Source organism: Lotus japonicus, chromosome 1 (genome assembly GCF_012489685.1).
Source record: "Lotus japonicus ecotype B-129 chromosome 1, LjGifu_v1.2".
NCBI lineage: Eukaryota > Viridiplantae > Streptophyta > Magnoliopsida > Fabales > Fabaceae > Lotus > Lotus japonicus.
In genome coordinates, this window is record NC_080041.1 from 134,796,100 (window position 1) to 134,814,014 (window position 17,915).

Here is a 17,915-nt window from a genome sequence, read left to right on the forward strand (position 1 = left end):
CAATTTCTTAATTAACTGATTAGGAAGAGTTAACGAATTCAGTTGCTTCCTCAAATTCAGGAGGGAGGGAAAGTGAAAACTCGACGAGGGAACACACACACACACACACACACGTAGCTCAGAATCAACAAAGCGTAACCGCACAACTCGCCTCTCAAATCAAATCTCACTACCATTCTCTTCTCCTCTCCTCAATCTCAACACCACCACCACCAACATTCTCCGGCGTCAATCATCGACTTCTACGCTGCATTGCCATCATGAGAAGCAAAAGCTTCCATCTCACGTTCAATTTCAGGGTTTCACGCATCGATCAGGTTCTATAAATGGATGGATCTGTGTTAATTTGTTGCTATCATGTCCAGCCACTGACTCTTGCTACTTTTCCACACTCACATTATGGCGAGGTTTATCCCTGGAATCGTGTTGCCTATGCTCCTCCTAACAGGTTCGCTTATGAATTCAATTTGAATGTAATTTACTTCAAGTATGATACTGTGTCTTTTGATTTACTTGATGAAATGTGCTTTATATTGCAATTCTGCAGATTGCATGTTAATTAGTAGTATTAATTTAGTAACTAAATTATATTATATGAATTTGGCCCTCAAATGAGGCTAATACATCCAAATGATTCATATTACCTATATTTATTCAAGTTTTCATAAATTCACCATACCATAGTGTTTTCTAAAACTGCTAAGCATGATTAGTTAGGGTGGTTTGCTTTTTACTAAAAATTAAAGCAACAGATTATAATGGTGAGTATACTGTATACCTATTTATATATGCTTGTTCTTGTGGTTTTGTGTATGATTATATAATGTCAGTCACGCGGTGCGCTAGTTACAACTGTGTATAATTTATGCAAGTGATTCTGTCTTAAGTTTGAGCGGGGTTGTTACTTAATTCATATGAAGCCCCCTGTATAGTCGACCGAAGTTGTTTTTGCATCCGAAGATTGCTATTGATGCATTTTCTCTGTTTTATGCAGCATCTGTACTTAATTGGAGCTTGATATCATTGGTTGATTTAATAGCCTTCCTTTTCATTCAGTATACGGCTCATAGAAAAGGTGATATGCTTGTTCTCATCCTTTATTTAGTCATGAACAGGTGAATATTCTACACCTAAAAGATTTAGTGTCCCATCAGGAATTTCGCGAAACACACTCTAAATTTATATTTTGTTTGTAATTTTGTATCATTTCACCTCTTTGGTAGTGCTTTTAAGGCATTTTAGGTGCAAATAATCTTTTCTTCATGTGATGAACTTCTTTATTTTTCATATAGGATCTCGCTTCCATCAACAATCTTTGATACCATGGTCTGTCCTTATACTGTCCTCCTTGACACTACTCTCGCATGCCATATTTCATATTGTTTTGGCCATTGAGGGGGATCAGTGGAGTACTGCTGATGCACAATGGGCTCAGCTAATTGGATTTATAAGGTAGTCTTTGGTTTTACACATTTTGTATTGTAGAACTTTTCTACTCAGTGTATCACCATTCAGAATGCTCTACAAATATTGTATGCAATGACTTGCAGAGTGCAGTCTTGGAGGACTTTGCCTACGGAGTATTTTTTGGTCATTCAAGTATTAGCAACCTTTCTTTCTCTCATTGAAATATATGGAAATGGGTTTGGTCAAGATGCATCTTCTGTTCTGCTGATAGGTTTGTCATTTAGTTGCATTATGTTGTTAACAAATAAAACCTTGCAACTGAATAACATGAACAAACTGATTTCCTTATCTATGTGGAGTAAATATAAATGGATATTGATTTTTTGGTTGCAGGATCTCATCTCAAGGGCTTATGCTGCTTATTGTTGCCTGCTATACAATTAATTGTTGGGATTAGTCATGCATCTTGGGTTTCTTTTCCTTTTTTCATTTGCAGCAGTATTGGGCTAGTTAATTGGTCATGGACAAACAATTATTTAGGTATCTTTCGGTAAGCTGCCTCTCCTCCAAGAAAAAAATGATGATGATAGAGTTCTAGGGGTCTAGAGAGAGTGCAAAGAGAAAGAGAGAATGAATAAAAAATCTGAGTATGAATTATTCAGTTTCTGAAAGGTGTGTACAACTTTACTTATATAGGTGAGAGGTCTTTGGTAAGCTTCTGAATTAACTCATAACAGTTACAACAATAATAACTAACTGTACCACTGGCCATAACAAAATGCACAACTGGCAACATAACAAAATACAACTAAGCACATTCCAACACAAACTTATCTGTGCACAGAGAGGCTAGAGGATGAATAGGCTGTCTGCTCTTACAGATGATAATACTATTTTATTGAGACAGTAGAAATTAGAATTTAAATTTAAATGTTCCACTGATTTGTGGTTTTAATGAACTTGAAGGTGGTGGCGATACCTTCTATATTATGCTGGCTTCAATATCATCTTTTTGTACATATACCAACTTCCTATCAAATTACCAGAGACACTTAGGTGGATTTCTTACCACTTTGGGCTTTTCAAACTTTCTACAAAGTCAGAATGGTCAGAAGTTTGTAATGGTCTTTCACTTCTACTTTTCTACATCATGGTAAGAATATATAATGCTCCCATAATATTGTTTAATTGTTGAAAATGAGAGCCAAAATGTAACATATAGCAAAATAGGTATGATCATTGTGTTTGTGTTGGGGGGAGCATTCAGCTATTTAAACAGCCTTGCATTTTTGTGGGTTAATATATGTTTGATTTTTAGAGACAAACCTATAAATGGGATTCCTAAACCTAACTTTTACCAAATGGTTGTAAGATTAGCTTTATTCATACTTGACTTGCTAAACAAACAATCTACAAAAATGTCTTTGTCATTTACGGGTGATCTGTCCTCTTACTTCCTTTCCATTTAAAAATTGACCAGTATCACTCCTATGGTCGGCTTTACCAAAAATGGAGTCAACTGTGAACCCACAGGGAAATGATATGCAAATAGTGACTAGGCAGCGACTTGAATTCCTAAACCCCTTTTTTCATATCAAACATAATAGCAAAATATTAAAACTTCCTGCCTCGGATTAAAAATCAGCATCACGTGTGACAGATAAAAACCTAGCTCATATACACAATAAAGTTCTATTTCCTTTTATTTAGATAAACTTAAACTTGGCAGTGGATTGCTTTCTTGAGTTTCGACACAAATCTTGAGCAGAGGGATGTGTTAGCCACCTCTTAATCTGTTTACCAATTGAATGTGGTGTTATTTGACACTTCTCTGAGATGATGACCTCTTGCAGACAGCTGCTTACATTTCTGTGTCTGTTTTTAAGACTTCATTTACTTTCTCTCCCCAATCTTCATTTGTCCTCTGTTCCAGCTATCCTGGATTCGATGTGAGCTAGCCGAAATGGAAATCATCCCATTAACAAGAGAAAGTGACTTGACCAAGCAGCTTCTTCCCAAAAAACACACTGATTTTGTTCATGAATCCAGGTAATTAACTAGAGGCGTCATCCTCATTTGGTCCTTCTTTCTTTTCTTTGGCTTCCTTTTTTTATGTATTTTAAATAATGAACTTAGGAACTTACTGCAAATTTGCAACTATTGTTACTCTTGCTTTAATGACTTGATTTAATTTTTATTTTCCCTTCACGCAATAGTTCATTTGTGTTTCTATTTGTAGATGATACTTACAATATTAATTAGATGATTTAAGATTGAAACTTCATTGGGATGCAAATGTAGTCAGTGGGATCTGTAACTTTGTAGGTAGTACTTCTTTACTGGACTTGATCTATTGATAGAGCCTCTAAAACAACTAAAGTGCATGTTAGGAAAAGGAGAGGGTGCATACGTGGGAGTTGTGACCAAGAGAGAGAAAATGAAAGAAAGACCTCCTCCACTAAGGACTAACTGCTAACTCAACAGTAGGGAGGGTGTGTGTGACTCGATTGTCATGAGTGTAAGGAGAGAAGAGAAGTACTACCAACACTCACTCGAACACTCTTTCCAATACCCTTCCCTTTAATTGGATGAAATTCATGTGGGTCCCACCAAATTTGAAGTGGGACCCATATAACTTAGTCGGGCACCACATGGATTTTCACTAATAAAAGAGTTTTGGAAAGAGAGTGTTAAAGTGAGTGTTGATAGCATTTCTCAAGGAGAGAATCACGAAAGAGAGAAATATGTTGGAATTTGGAATTGGACTTGGAAGACACTGGCCTTTCAAATGGCTAGAGTCATTATCTTTCCTTTTCTCTTCTTCTTACTTGTACATTACTCCATATCACAGACTTGAATTCATTATATTTCGGCCTTTTACAGTGAATACAACACTATCATTCTCAGTTTTTACCATAATCCTGTCCGGTATCTGTCTAAAGCAAAATTGTTGATGAAATAGTTAAATTAGACCTCTGGCTTGTCTAAGAAGGCTCTCGTGTAACAAGGAGCCTGAATTAAAACCCTTTACCAAAATAATTGTTTATTTAGTCATGTTTTCCTGTTATCTAGTCAATCCATTGCCTTTCTATCTTTTCTTCAAAATCAGTTCCAACTCCTACAATTTTGTGACAGGTCTGGTGTGAGGCATATTGATTTCTTATTTCGAGGAGCTGTTTCTCGATCGTTCAGCATAAACTTTCTAACATATGGATTTCCGGTAAACTTGCCATTTCCAATTTTGTTGAAGGTTTTTAATTCATCAGTAAATAATTTAATTGCTAAAATTCCATGCAAAATTCCCATCCAATGTTTGGCATGGCATACACAACTATGAAGTGACATAAATTGTTCTCAACAAGGATACGCACAATTCCATTTTTTTGTAAGTAAGAATTTGGTGTGTAATGGCGACAAGATTGAATAGGTAATCTGATTTATAACCATGAACTCATCCTCCACTATTTATTCAAATAAGAAATGGAGCCACTAGATTCAAATTCAGTGTGATCAATGCAACCATTTATCTGGCACTAACAGGATATTGTAAGGGTGCTAGGTAGAGGATGCAATGTCATAATTACCTTGTTTTTTCTTTCTTTCTTTTTCTTCTTGCAATAGTCACTTCTGATTTCTGAGGTCATGGTGACAGATGAAAATTAGCTTTAATCATTGAAGAGATATATGTATTGGAATTCTGATATGAGCACTTGAACATGAAAAAACACTTTGATACTAATAGCTCAAACTATGCCTATTTTTTAGTATTCTCCTGTGACCACTGAGCCCCCTATACCTCATTGTGACCTTTGACACATATTAAGTTGATTAATTGCATTCACTGGAACACCTGGCAGATTTCCTTGCTAGCTCTATCATTCTGGAGTTTCCACTTTGCAAGTCTCTGCTCATTTGGATTGCTTGCTTATGTGGGATACATCCTCTATTCCTTCCCTTCCATGTTCCGATTGCACCAACTGAATGGCATGCTTCTTGTTTTCATTCTCTTTTGGGCAGCTAGCACATATATCTTCAATGTAGCACTCACTGTCTCCGATAACAAATCATGGAAGGTACATCTTGATAGCGGCTTTGAGGGATCTTACAATTACATTAAATTAACATATTTTGCTACTCAATTGCAGTATATGAAGATGTGGGAAACTATAGGCTTGTGGCATTACCCTATCCCAGGATACTTTTTGCTTGCTCAATTTGGTCTTGGCTTTCTTGTTGGCATGTGCAATCTTGTAATTAGTTCAGTGTTATCGTGCATTACTGATCAAGGACAACTAACAGCTGATGAATCTGTAGTGGAAGGTGAGAGTACTAGATTGTCTGAGTAACTATGCTTGCTTGCTAATGTGTGCAGCTATAATTTCCACTTTTACAGCGCTTAACCATACTCCTCGTTAGTGAGTTGTCATGAAATGATGATACCAGTCTCGTGGTAAAAATATTTATTATTTTCTGACATTATGAAATATGTCCTAATGTAGGTATCTACATTTGGCTCTTATGTTTGAAAAAAATTTGATTGTGTCTTATTGGCATTTGATGGATGAAGTCCATTCTGAAACACATTTAAATTTGATTTTTGCTGCCACTTTCAAAATACTGGTTTCATAAAGGAATCAGTATGACATTTTGGTGAATGATGCTTAGTTAACACTCTATTTCCACTCACACGAAAAGTGAGATAGGAAGAGAAGAGAGAGAAATGAGTGATATAATAGGTGATGTGATAGGAAATGCAGAGAGAGAGAGAGATGAAGAAAAATGAGTGGAAATGAGATGGAAGAGAAAGTGGAGTGTGAATGAATCATTACTCACAGTATGGTTGGCACATATATGTAAATATTTATTTAGCCCATCTGGTGTATCCTTTATAGCACCTGTGGCATTAAATAATACATCTTGTTCAATTTAGGGTTTCACAGCTTTGGGGAAAATGTTTATGCCTAGATAAGAATTTTCTTTGTCATGGCACATAGTCCATGTAAAGCCATAGCAACACATGCTACTAATTTAATCTGAACCTTTAGAAAACATTGCTAACAGGACAAAATGCCAACTAAGCATTGAAGTTTTCTGTGAATTTTAAATATCTCATGTTATTAATCCTTCGTCTACCTTTTGTAAAATATGATTATTTTGAAATCATAGTTTAATAAATAAAAGAATGCTTCTTAAATGTCCTTTTTTTATTCTTCCATTTTTATTTTGTACTGGATGTGGCCTACAACTTTTTACATATGCTTATTTTCAGCAGACTGTTTCTCTGATACGAAAAAGTACCTTTTATTATGCTTATGATAAGAAGTCTTACAGTCTGTTTGTTTTTCATTTTCTAGAGGAAGAAGAGACTACAGTATTAGTTGTGGCTACAATAGTGTGGGGATTGCGCAAGTGCTCACATGCTGTAATACTAATATTGATATTTCTTATTGCAATAAGACCTGGCCTCATGCATGCTGTTTATAGTAAGTTCAATGAATAACAACAACAATGTCCTCCTTTGTTATTTATATATTTGTTTATTAATATACCGTTAATTAGGAATTCTTCAATCTAATCTAAATATTCTTTGAAATAGTGTTTTTTAGGGTAGTTTGAGAGCTGTGGTACTACTTCTAATATACTGACTGCTTACATTTCTGCATGCAGTGATTTTCTTTTTAATTTATCTTTTAAGGAATGCAGTCACTTGTAAATTACGCCAGGCAATTATCCTTTTATGTGAGGCACAGTTTGCACTTCAGTTCATTCTTCAACTTGATCTGATCTCCAAAACATTGGATCAGAAGGGTTCTTATGCTTTTCAAATTCTGTCACAATTAGGTAAATACAATTTTTTCTTATGTGAGAATGCACTTTTGTTATACATATGTATGCAACACAAAAAAAAAAAAAACTTTTACTATGCCTACATCTCTTTGCATTTTTGTGGTGCAAATGTGAAGTTTCTGTTGCCTTCAGCAAAATCATTCCATTTATTATATTAGTATTCTCCATGTTAATGTTGCAGGCCTACTTAATCATATCTATTCAGTGGATTTCTTCAAAATATCGGTTCTCGCTTGCTTCTGCGCAATTCACAACAATGGGCTTCAAACACTTCTTCTATTTTCTGCTATTGTCCGGCACACATCTTGCCCCCCTGTTGGGTTTAGCATCTTGAGAGCTGGCTTGATTAAACCTGTTCGTTTATTAGGTCATAGTCCAAGATCCAGTGAGATCCCAGGAACTCATGGTACAAATCTACTTCAGTGAACATTGACTATGCACTAGATTTCCATGTCATTTTATTTTGTTAAATAAATTTCATATTTTCTTAAGATTAATACCTATCCTTATGTTACTTCATCGGTTTAAGCTACTTATTTTCCAAAAGTGTTCAAGAACTGGATGTCAATAGACTAACCAATTATTAATTATTCAGGGAGGAGGACAATATCTTATCTGGAGATTACAAGACAGAATTTTCTTTCTGTTTATCGGTCATGTGGCAAATACATTGCCTTCCTGACAATTCTCCTCTGTGTATACCTTTGCACACCCAACTATGCTTCATTTGGTTACTTATTCTTTCTTCTACTGTGGATAAGTGGAAGACAACTTTCGGGGAAAACTAGAAAGCATCTATGGAATCCAATGAAAATATATGCTGTATTTGTGTTTGTCTCCATTTACAGCATTGGTGTCGTTTCCAGCTCAGACATGTGGTTTCCCATGATCATTGATCTTCAAACTGCATTTGGGTATAACCCAGCTGCTTCAATGTTCCAAAACATTTGGGAATCCTTGGCTATATTGGTAGTGATGCAGCTATATAGCTATGAAAGGAGGCAGAGCAAAAGTTCTGGATCAAGTGACTTTGATTTACCAGAAGTTGGACCCTTTCCTTTTACCAGACGTCTTTTGGTTCGTCATACTGAGAAAATATTATTCCTTGCCCTGTTTTATGCATCCTTATCACCTATTAGCGCATTTGGCTTCCTGTATCTTCTTGGTTTAATTAATTGTTCGAGATTACCAAAGTCTTCTCAGATCCCTGCAAAAGTATTTCTAGTTTATTCAGGACTTCTTATAATGGTTGAATATCTTTTCCAGATGTTGGGAGATCAGGCTGAAATGTTTCCTGGTCAAAAGTACTCTCAGTTGTCCTTAATTATGGGTTTACAGTTGTATAAGCCTGGTTTTAAAGGCTTAGAGTCAGGGTTTAGGGGAAAGGTTGTGGTTATTGTAGCATGTATACTTCAATACAATGTTTTTCGTTGGTTGGAGAAGATGCAATATGTTGATCCAAATGGAGGAAAATGGAACGAACCTTGTCCTTTGTTCAATATGGTAGATATTCCTAATGAAACTACTGCCTGTACCCCACAAAATAAACAAGCAGAAACTTCCACCTCAGCAACAATTAAAAGACTTGCAAGAAGTCGTTCATGTCCAACAGTTAATTCTGCATTATCCCAAGGAACAGATTCAGGGATTGAAGGAGACAGCACCAAAAAACTCAGACAGTTACATTTCTGGGAGAGTTCCAAGGATAGCTTGAAGTGGAATAGAAAGAGGCTTCTTTTCTTGAGAAAAGAGAGGTTAGAGATGCAGAAGACTGCTTTGAAAGTATCGTTGAAGTTCTGGATAGAAAATATGTTCACTTTATTTGGTCTTGAAATCAACATGATTGCTTTGCTTCTTGCTAGCTTTGCTGTGTTGAATGCCATCTCCTTGCTCTATATTGCATCACTTGCTGCTTGTGTTCTTCTACATCGGCTACTTATTAAAAAGTTATGGCCTATTTTTGTTTTTCTATTTGCTTCTGTCGTCACTGTTGAATACTTGGCTATCTGGATGCGCCTCACTTTTATGAACCTAGAGATTGAAGAACATGTACCATGCCGTGACTGCTGGAGAGTATCGGATATATACTTTAGCTACTGCAGAAAGTGTTGGCTAGGTATCTCTTGGTTAATTCATGTCTGTGTGTTTGGATAGTTAGTATTAGGTATAGATCAATGTGTATCACACATATAACAAACCATAATAAGCCTGTTTTTGACACGAGAGAATATTTATAACTCACTAGTGGATAATTGTAATGTTTGACTTGAAAGAGTTTGAACAATAGCATTTTATTCAGTAATCTTTAATGCTTTACAAGCTCTAATATTTATAGGATAATATACACAAATCCTAGTTAATGAAAAAATAAGGAAAATGTGAAAAAAATATGTTTCAATAATTCCACTGTATCTTACTAAAGAAAAACAAAAAGGAAAGAAAGAAATATTCCATTGTAGAATAGTATTTCCAACAATTTGTTTTGTGATAACATTTCTTAAATGCCTCCACTGCAGGAATTATTGTTGACGATCCTCGTATGCTTATTGGCTATTATGGGGTTTTCATGTTTTCCTGTTTCAAATTCCGTGCTGACAAGTCATCTAGTCTCACCGGATTAGAGATGTATCAAAAAATACACTCTCAATGGAAGTCCGCATCTGTACTAAGTAATCTTTCATTTGAAACAAAGGGATACTGGACGTTTCTCGACCACTTGAGGCTTTATGGTTACTGTCACTTGCTAGATTTTGTTCTTTCCTTGATTCTGATTACAGGAACTCTTGAATATGATTTTCTACATCTTGGCTACCTTGGTTTTGCTCTGGTTTTCTTCCGAATGAGGCTAAAAATACTAAAGCAGGGAAATAACATTTTTAGATACTTAAGGATGTATAACTTTGCTGTTATCGTTTTGTCTCTTGCATATCAATCTCCTTTTCTTGGTGACTTTAGTGAGATCAAAAGTGGTTTCATAGAATACATCAATGAATTGGTTGGATTTCAAAAGTATGATTATGGATTTCGAATTACATCGAGATCAGCATTAGTGGAAATCATCATATACATGTTGGTTTCACTACAGTCATACATGTTTTCATTTCCAGAGTTTGATTATGTATCAACATACCTTGAGAAAGAGCAGATTGGTGCTATACTGCGACAGCAAGAGAAGAAAGCTGCTTGGAAGACTGCTCAGTTACGGCACATACGTAAAGCTGAAGAGCTGAAGCATCTTCGAAGCTTGCAGGTAGAAAAGATGAAATCAGAGATGCTTAACCTTCAAAATCAGCTGCATAGTATGAGCACTGATGCGAACTATAGTAATGCTTCTCTAAAAAATGATGGTTTAAGAGAGAGAAGAAACTCTTTCCTAGAAAATGAATTCAGGAAGCAAGCTCTTGATACAAATACTGAGTCCATAGGCACATTGGATGTGAATCAATCTCTCTTAAGTGAAAAATCTGAAAGTCCATTGGTACCAGAATATATGAAGCATCCAATGGGCTCTCCTCATGGAATTGTTGAGGTAAAGGAAAGAACTAAAAACAACGATTTTTTGGATTTAGAAATACGGAATCGTTACAAACTGCCAGGAAAGAGAAATGCTTTAGTTTCAGCTGTACATTTCATAGGGAGTGGAATATCTCAGGCTCAGTCTCTTGGAAATATGGCAGTAAACAACCTAGTGAACTATCTGAAGATAGAACGAGAAGGACAAGAGCCCACTGATGATTCTTCAGAAGATGAGGAATACTATGAGATTGAGAATCAGAATTCGGGTGCAGAACCTCTGGAGCCTACATTTTCCACAAACTCTATTAATGAGCATACTGGGTCTGATACTTCTTGCCTTCAAATTGGTATTCTTGTCCGTCACATATGGTCTCGAATGAGGTCGAATAATGAAGTTGTTTGCTATTGCTGCTTCATTCTAATATATTTATGGAACTTCAGTTTACTTTCAGTGGTCTACCTAGCAGCTCTCTTCTTATATGCTCTCTGTCAAAATACCGGTCCAAGTTACATATTTTGGGTTCTTATACTAATTTATACTGAAGTGTGCATTTTGCTACAGTATTTATATCAAATCATCATTCAACACACTGAGTTTGAATTCCCAATGAGCTTACTTCAAGAATTAGGATTTCCTGCAAAAAAAATAACATCGTCTTTTGTCACAAGCAACTTACCATTTTTCCTCATATATATATTCACTCTCTTGCAAATCTCCATAACCATGAAGGGTGGTGGTTGGACAATCTCTGTAGATCCCAGCTTTTTTAGGAGAAGAAATCAAAAAAGCTACTTGGAGGATGTGAAGTGCTCCACCTACCATGAGAGAGTACAGAGATTATTTTTACCACTGAGCAATGCATTGAAACTGTTAACCAGAAGCCTCTGTAGGTACTGGAAATCATTAACCTGGGGTGCAGAAACTCCCCCTTACTTTGTGCAGCTGTCTATGGAAGTTAATTTGTGGCCTAAAGAGGGAATTCAGCCGAAGAGAATTGAATCAAAAATAAATAAGCTATTGAGGATCTTGCGTCATAGGAGATGCAAAGAGGAAAAGATTTTTAATTTGCACTCTGCAAGTAGGGTTCGTGTACAGAGCATTGAAAAAAGTGAAGAGAACGAAAACTTGTGTCTTGTTATTTTTGAGGTGTTATACGCCTCTCCTCCAAATGAATTTGCTGCTGAAGAATGGTACAGCTCATTAACTCCAGCAGCAGATGTATCCTATGAAATTCAGAAAGCTCAACATGCAGGTATTTTAAAAGAAATTGGGTTTCCATATCGAATCCTTTCCGTCATTGGTGGGGGAAAAAGGGAAGTTGATCTTTATGCCTACATCTTTGGAGCTGATTTGGCTGTTTTCTTTTTAATTGCCATATTTTATGAATCAATTATGAAAGCTAACAGTGAGTTTCTTGAAGTCTATCAGCTTGAAGATCAGTTCCCAGAAGATTTTGTATTAGTTCTCATGGTAATTATTTCTCAGATGTATGGCATTGATGCCTTATTTGTGACAGATATTGAGACCTATACTTAGATGTTGTTGGTTGATCATTCTCTTCATGGAACTAAGGTTGTGTTTGGATATCTAGTGATAAAAGAATGGAATGGAATGAAATGAAATGAAATAAAAGTGATTACAATGGAATGGAATAAAGCCATTATTCCATTATTTGAATATTTTTAGGGTGGAATGAAAAAAAAAGAGATTGTTTCATCCCTTATCCTCTGAATTGGAGAAGAAAAAAACGGGTATGAATGGATTCTATTTTAGACTATTTAAACAATGAAACCTACTATTATTTCATTTCACTCCACTCCATTTCATCTCTTTAAATTAATCCAAAAATATTCTTACCATTAATGTTAGACAGAATTTATATATTCATGAGTTCAAATTTTACCAATTTTAAATTATTTGATAATACAATATCTTCCTAACTTCCTTCATGCTACATTAATATAGTTTGGGGAAATTTCAGTGCATTTAACCTTAATTATTCAATTACAGAAGACATGCATGACATCAAGTAATTAAAAGAAACCCTTTACCATACCGTGGTGTTGTGCAGAGGAAAGGACATATACTACTAACTCATATCAGGTGGGCTGAAGGGTTGTTGGGTTTAGATACCAAAAAAACATACAACTTATGAGCACAGGCCACTACTAATGTCTTCTCTTTCAAGCGTTAAAACCTTAGTCGCTCCTATGCTGAACTCATTAATGACATAGTTCAATATATTCCACTGTTTGATCTATTTAACAAATGATAGTGTTTTATTCTGAATGTTGATAGTAAATCCATACTTCTGGCAAGTACTCAGCATAAAACTTTATCTTGCAGGTTGTCTTTTTCTTGATCGTGCTTGATCGTATTATATACCTCTGTTCATTTGCAACAGCAAAAGTTATTTTCTATTTATTCAGCCTTGTTCTCTTCACATATTCAGTCACAAAATATGCCTGGGACATGGATCCTTTGCGCAGATATTCTGGAAGATTAGCACTTCGTGCCATTTATTTCACAAAAGCAATCTCTCTGGTTTTGCAAGCCATACAATTTCATTTTGGGATGCCACACAAAAGCATTTTGTACAGGCAGTTTTTGACCAGTAGTGTTTCACGAATTAATGTTATGGGGTTTCGACTATATCGCGCTATACCTTTTCTGTATGAATTGAGATGCGTGCTAGATTGGTCTTGCACGACAACATCTTTGACTATGTACGATTGGCTAAAGGTATGTCCTCAACAGTCTCCATATTGCTTCTTCATGATAATTTGTTTTGATGCTGCTGCAGTGAGTTATGCTATTCACATATTAACATAGGACTTCTTGTGTGGCTATGCTTGAGCACTTGGACTAGAATATTTAGTCATTATTAATTCTCTTGATTTATCATCTGAAGAAAAATCGAAAATCTGGAAATGTCATTATGAATCAATAAAGCCAGGAATCTTGTGCCAAATATCAAGTACGATGGTGAATATTACTGACCACTGAGACTGTCAACATAAAATATATTCTCTACTGATTTCTCTCCAGTTTCTGACATAATGCTTAACTGATATAATGTTAACTTTCACTAATCCATTTCAAAAAAGAAAAAAAAACTTTCAGTAATCACTAAGCTATATTATAATGAATATAAAGGATTCATTTTTATGCAAGATATTAGATAGAGAACCAAACGAACTTGTTGAGTTTCAGATACTGCCTTGTCTTCTAAATCTAAAGAGTCAGCAACCTCCGCAATTTTGACCTTGATAACCTCTCTTCAATACTAGCGTGACAGTGGTTTTTATTCAATTTAAGAAGATTCAGCATTAATGAGATGTTATTAGTTTGCAAGCATTATGTTTAAACCATCTATTTGGGAAACTTACTTGCAATGAGAAATTAATGTAGTCCACTTCCCATATATTCTTATAGCATTTCTAATTTCCTTTGGCATGACTCATGAGTCTTCTGTAGTTTCCTTTCTTAGATTTGCCAATTATGTAGTTATAGTCTAGTGACTTTGTAGGTTATAGCTATATGTTATCAAGGTTGATGTTAATAGTTTTTTGCGAACATACAGCTGAACTAAAATATTGGATTTAATTGGTGTACCGGTATCTTAACAGATGTATTAGTACTCCAGAAAATGTCTCGTTTCATTCCAACTTAGATTCATAAATCTGATTATGTTAACATGTAGCCTTAGTATTTTCTTGGCTACGTCATACTCCATTGCTAACACTGTAAGCCAGTTTTTGCATTTTTAACCCCACTATCTCTTAACTACTTTCTTTCTAGTTGGAGGATATTCATGCAAGCTTGTTTCTTGTCAAATGCGATGTGGATTTGAATAGAGCCAGCCACCAACAAGGGCAAAAACAGACAAAAATGACGAAGTTCTGCAATGGGATATGTTTATTCTTTGTTTTAATGTGTGTCATATGGGCTCCAATGCTGGTAAGCATAAAAAAAAATTCAAATATTTTTTTTTTGTTGAAAATAAAAAACTCCAACTGTGGATTGTATTTTATCCAATTCTGAAACCCTTTTCCACAATTCATGAAATAATAAGCAAAATATCATGAGAATGAATTAGTTTGAAAAAATAGATTTAGTAAATATCTTTTTGTGTCTGTACACGCAAGAAAGATAAGGATATATTTTCAATTTAAAGTAACAATTTGCTTTCGCACCTTACTTTCAAAGGACTGAAAGAAACAATTTGTTCTTTCATTGCTTTGGGATGAATATTTCCTAGTTCTGGCTAAGGTTCCTTTACCAGAACGACAGCCTATAAATCCTTCATGAAGTAATTGGCCATGGAGTTGCTATACTGTGGCCAGACTAATATCAGTCCTTGAAAATCTTATCAGTGTTGAGGGAAAAAAATATGGGAAACAATATAATGTCAATGTCTTTGCTTCCTGATAGCTCATATCATGAATATAACCAACACTTATGGTATGTTCGGCTCCATGGTGAAATGCTCTAAAATCACTTTTGATTAGAAGCTACAAGTCTTAACTTCTCACTAAATGTGCCTTGAATTCGGTACAAATCGTAAAATCGAACATCCACTTAATGTTTCTATTCTGGGAGACATGTAGCCTTCAACCGGTTCCACACAAATAATAGTATAAATTTCGAATAGGCTGACACTATCTGCCTAACTGACTTTTTTTAAGAAAAAGATCATGGCTGTTAAATGCAACTTATACATTTTTAGATCAATTATAGAGTCCAGATTACAAAATTACAATAACACTGGATGCATTTTTTTTTTCTGAACTGTTTCTTGTATCACTTTGTACCTTGCTTTAAAATTACATTTTTTGGACAGATGTACAGTAGCGGTAACCCAACAAACATTGCGAACCCGATCAAAGATGCCAGTGCTCGGGTTCATATAAAGACATTAAGTGGAAGGTTGACATTGTTTGAGACTACTTTGTGCGAAATTATATCGTGGGAAACCCTTGAAGCACGAACAAGTTTGGACCCCAAGGGTTATCTTAGCACATATAATGAGAAAGACATTCAACTAATTTGCTGTCAATCAGATGCAAGTACATTGTGGCTTGTTCCACCTATTGTACAGGCCAGATTTATGAAGTCCCTTAGCTGGAACATGGACCTTGCTTTCTCCTGGGAATTCACCAGAGATAGGCCTAGAGGAAAGGAAGTAGTGAAGTATGAATTAACCATACAGGAGCAGGATCTTCCTAAATCTTCAGAAGTTACTGAAGTTTTCAATGGTACTTCCAATAGTTTCTCAGCGTTCAATATTTACCCTAGATATTTTCGGGTCACAGGCTCTGGAGATGTGCGGTCCTTGGAACAGTCGGTATGCACGTTTAACTTACAACATACCTAATCTGAGACTGAATTTTTTTTTTATCTTAGAAGATATGTACCTAATTTTATTCAGTTGCACTGCTACATTTATTCACTAGCTATGGCTTGGATCATAATATGCTCAGGGTATTTACAGGTGGAGCTAGTTAGTGGGGATCTTGTTCTCAACCGTGGCAATCCAGAATGGTGGTCTTTTTATGATCTTGACATCTCTGATGCACATGGATGTGGGAAGTTCCCAGGACCGATGGCGATAATTGTATCTGAAGAAACCCCACGTAAGCCCTACTGAAACTTCATTACAGTTACCTATTTAGTACTGTTTTGAAGAGTTTTTTGAGTTTGTCTTATAGTATAAACACTCATGCAACTGTTTAGGTAAGTTTATGAAAATAGTATATGACTTACCTATAAGCTATTTTGAACTTATGAGCTTATTTTCGTAAGCGTTTCAGATTAGCTTATGAATAGACATCCATAGGCCTAGAGGAAGAACATGGTTTCCCCTCACAAATGATCGATATTTTCACTAATACCAATTTATTCACTCTCCTTGCTGCTTTAGAGGGCATTATCGGTGACACTCTCAGCAAGTTCAGCATCTGGGGTCTTTACATCACCTTTGTGCTTGCGGTTGGACGATTTATCAGATTACAATGTTCTGACTTGCGAATGAGAATTCCTTTTGAGAACCTTCCTTCTTGCGACAGGTGCTCAAGCAAATAATATATGGGCTCCCTTCTGTTTTACTGAGCAATTTAATGAAACTGGTTTCGAAAGTGTCTAAATAATGTGTTTGTTGATGCAGATTGATGGCACTGTGTGAAGATATATACGCTGCACGAGCAGAAGGAGAGCTAGAAGTGGAAGAGGTTCTGTATTGGACGCTTGTTAAAATTTATCGCACTCCACACATGCTGTTAGAGTATACACAGGCTGAATAACTTCCTGAAATAATTGGTAGATTCACTCTCCTGCTGCGTTATCTAGCAGAATGTTGATAATTGAGGATGATCTATTTCTTAGATGGTCTAGTTGGGGAGTTGGGTTTGGCACCCCACCTATGGGGCTTGGCACCCCACTTTATCAAATACGGAATTTAAAATTCCGTATTCTCCCTATTGAATACGGAACTTAAAATTCCGTACTGTATTTAAGCATGCGTGTCACATTTTCAACCACTCATTATATACTAAAACAGATACGGAATTTTATTTTCCGTATTGATGCGGAACTTTAAATTCCGTATTTAATAAAGTGGGGTGCAAAGCCTAAGGGGTGGGGCACCAAACTCAATTCCCGTCTCGTTGGAATCGCCAAAGCCAGAAGACCACATGCAAAGGTTGCATAACCATATGAGTCTCGAATGTCACCAACTATCTAGAGTTCACTATTGTATTTGTGATCTTTTGGGTGTTCTCATTTCTGATTCTGAGCTGTTGCACGCTCTTAAAAAACAGGTTGAGGCGTTGAGCTGGTGAGGGTTAAATGTAAATTTTTCGGGAGATTTCTAAACTACTTACATTTTTAGTGAATGACAACAAATTATGGGTAGAGGTTACTTATTCAGTTTAGTTTATTTTTTGGTATAAATTGCTTAAAAGGAAAATAAGAAGAAAAAAGAGCAGATTTCCTCCCGTAACAAAAAAAAATAAAGAGCACAAACTAACACCTCAAAAATAAGGTGTCTATGTCGAATTTAGCCAAAAGCGAACCAACGCCTAAAGGAGGTTGATGATGAATAAACAAAAATTATAGGCTTTACACCCTCTTTAGCAAAAAAAAA

The 17,915-nt window shown here is 35.7% G+C and overlaps 1 protein-coding gene across 2 annotated transcripts; it reads left to right on the forward strand.

Moving 5' to 3' along the window:
- The first annotated feature begins 57 nt into the window (after window positions 1–57).
- LOC130731216 (piezo-type mechanosensitive ion channel homolog) lies at window positions 58–17,691 on the forward strand. 2 transcript variants are annotated; one of them, XM_057583439.1, is made up of 21 exons: window positions 58–448; window positions 995–1,075; window positions 1,293–1,452; window positions 1,551–1,678; window positions 1,801–1,957; window positions 2,374–2,560; window positions 3,341–3,456; window positions 4,543–4,627; window positions 5,265–5,480; window positions 5,553–5,727; window positions 6,762–6,890; window positions 7,075–7,248; window positions 7,436–7,660; window positions 7,850–9,370; window positions 9,771–12,241; window positions 13,118–13,513; window positions 14,573–14,731; window positions 15,615–16,118; window positions 16,266–16,407; window positions 16,695–16,839; window positions 16,938–17,691. In XM_057583439.1, the coding sequence occupies exons 1-21, from the start codon at window positions 400–402 to the stop codon at window positions 17,071–17,073; spliced, it is 7,356 nt and encodes a 2,451-aa protein (XP_057439422.1). In that variant the 5' UTR covers window positions 58–399; the 3' UTR covers window positions 17,074–17,691. The 2 variants fall into 2 exon arrangements, with proteins under 2 accessions (XP_057439422.1, XP_057439423.1); XM_057583440.1 differs by lacking the exons at window positions 58–448; window positions 995–1,075; window positions 1,293–1,452; window positions 1,551–1,678 and having other exon boundaries at window positions 1,805–1,947.
- Window positions 17,692–17,915: the final 224 nt, after the last annotated feature.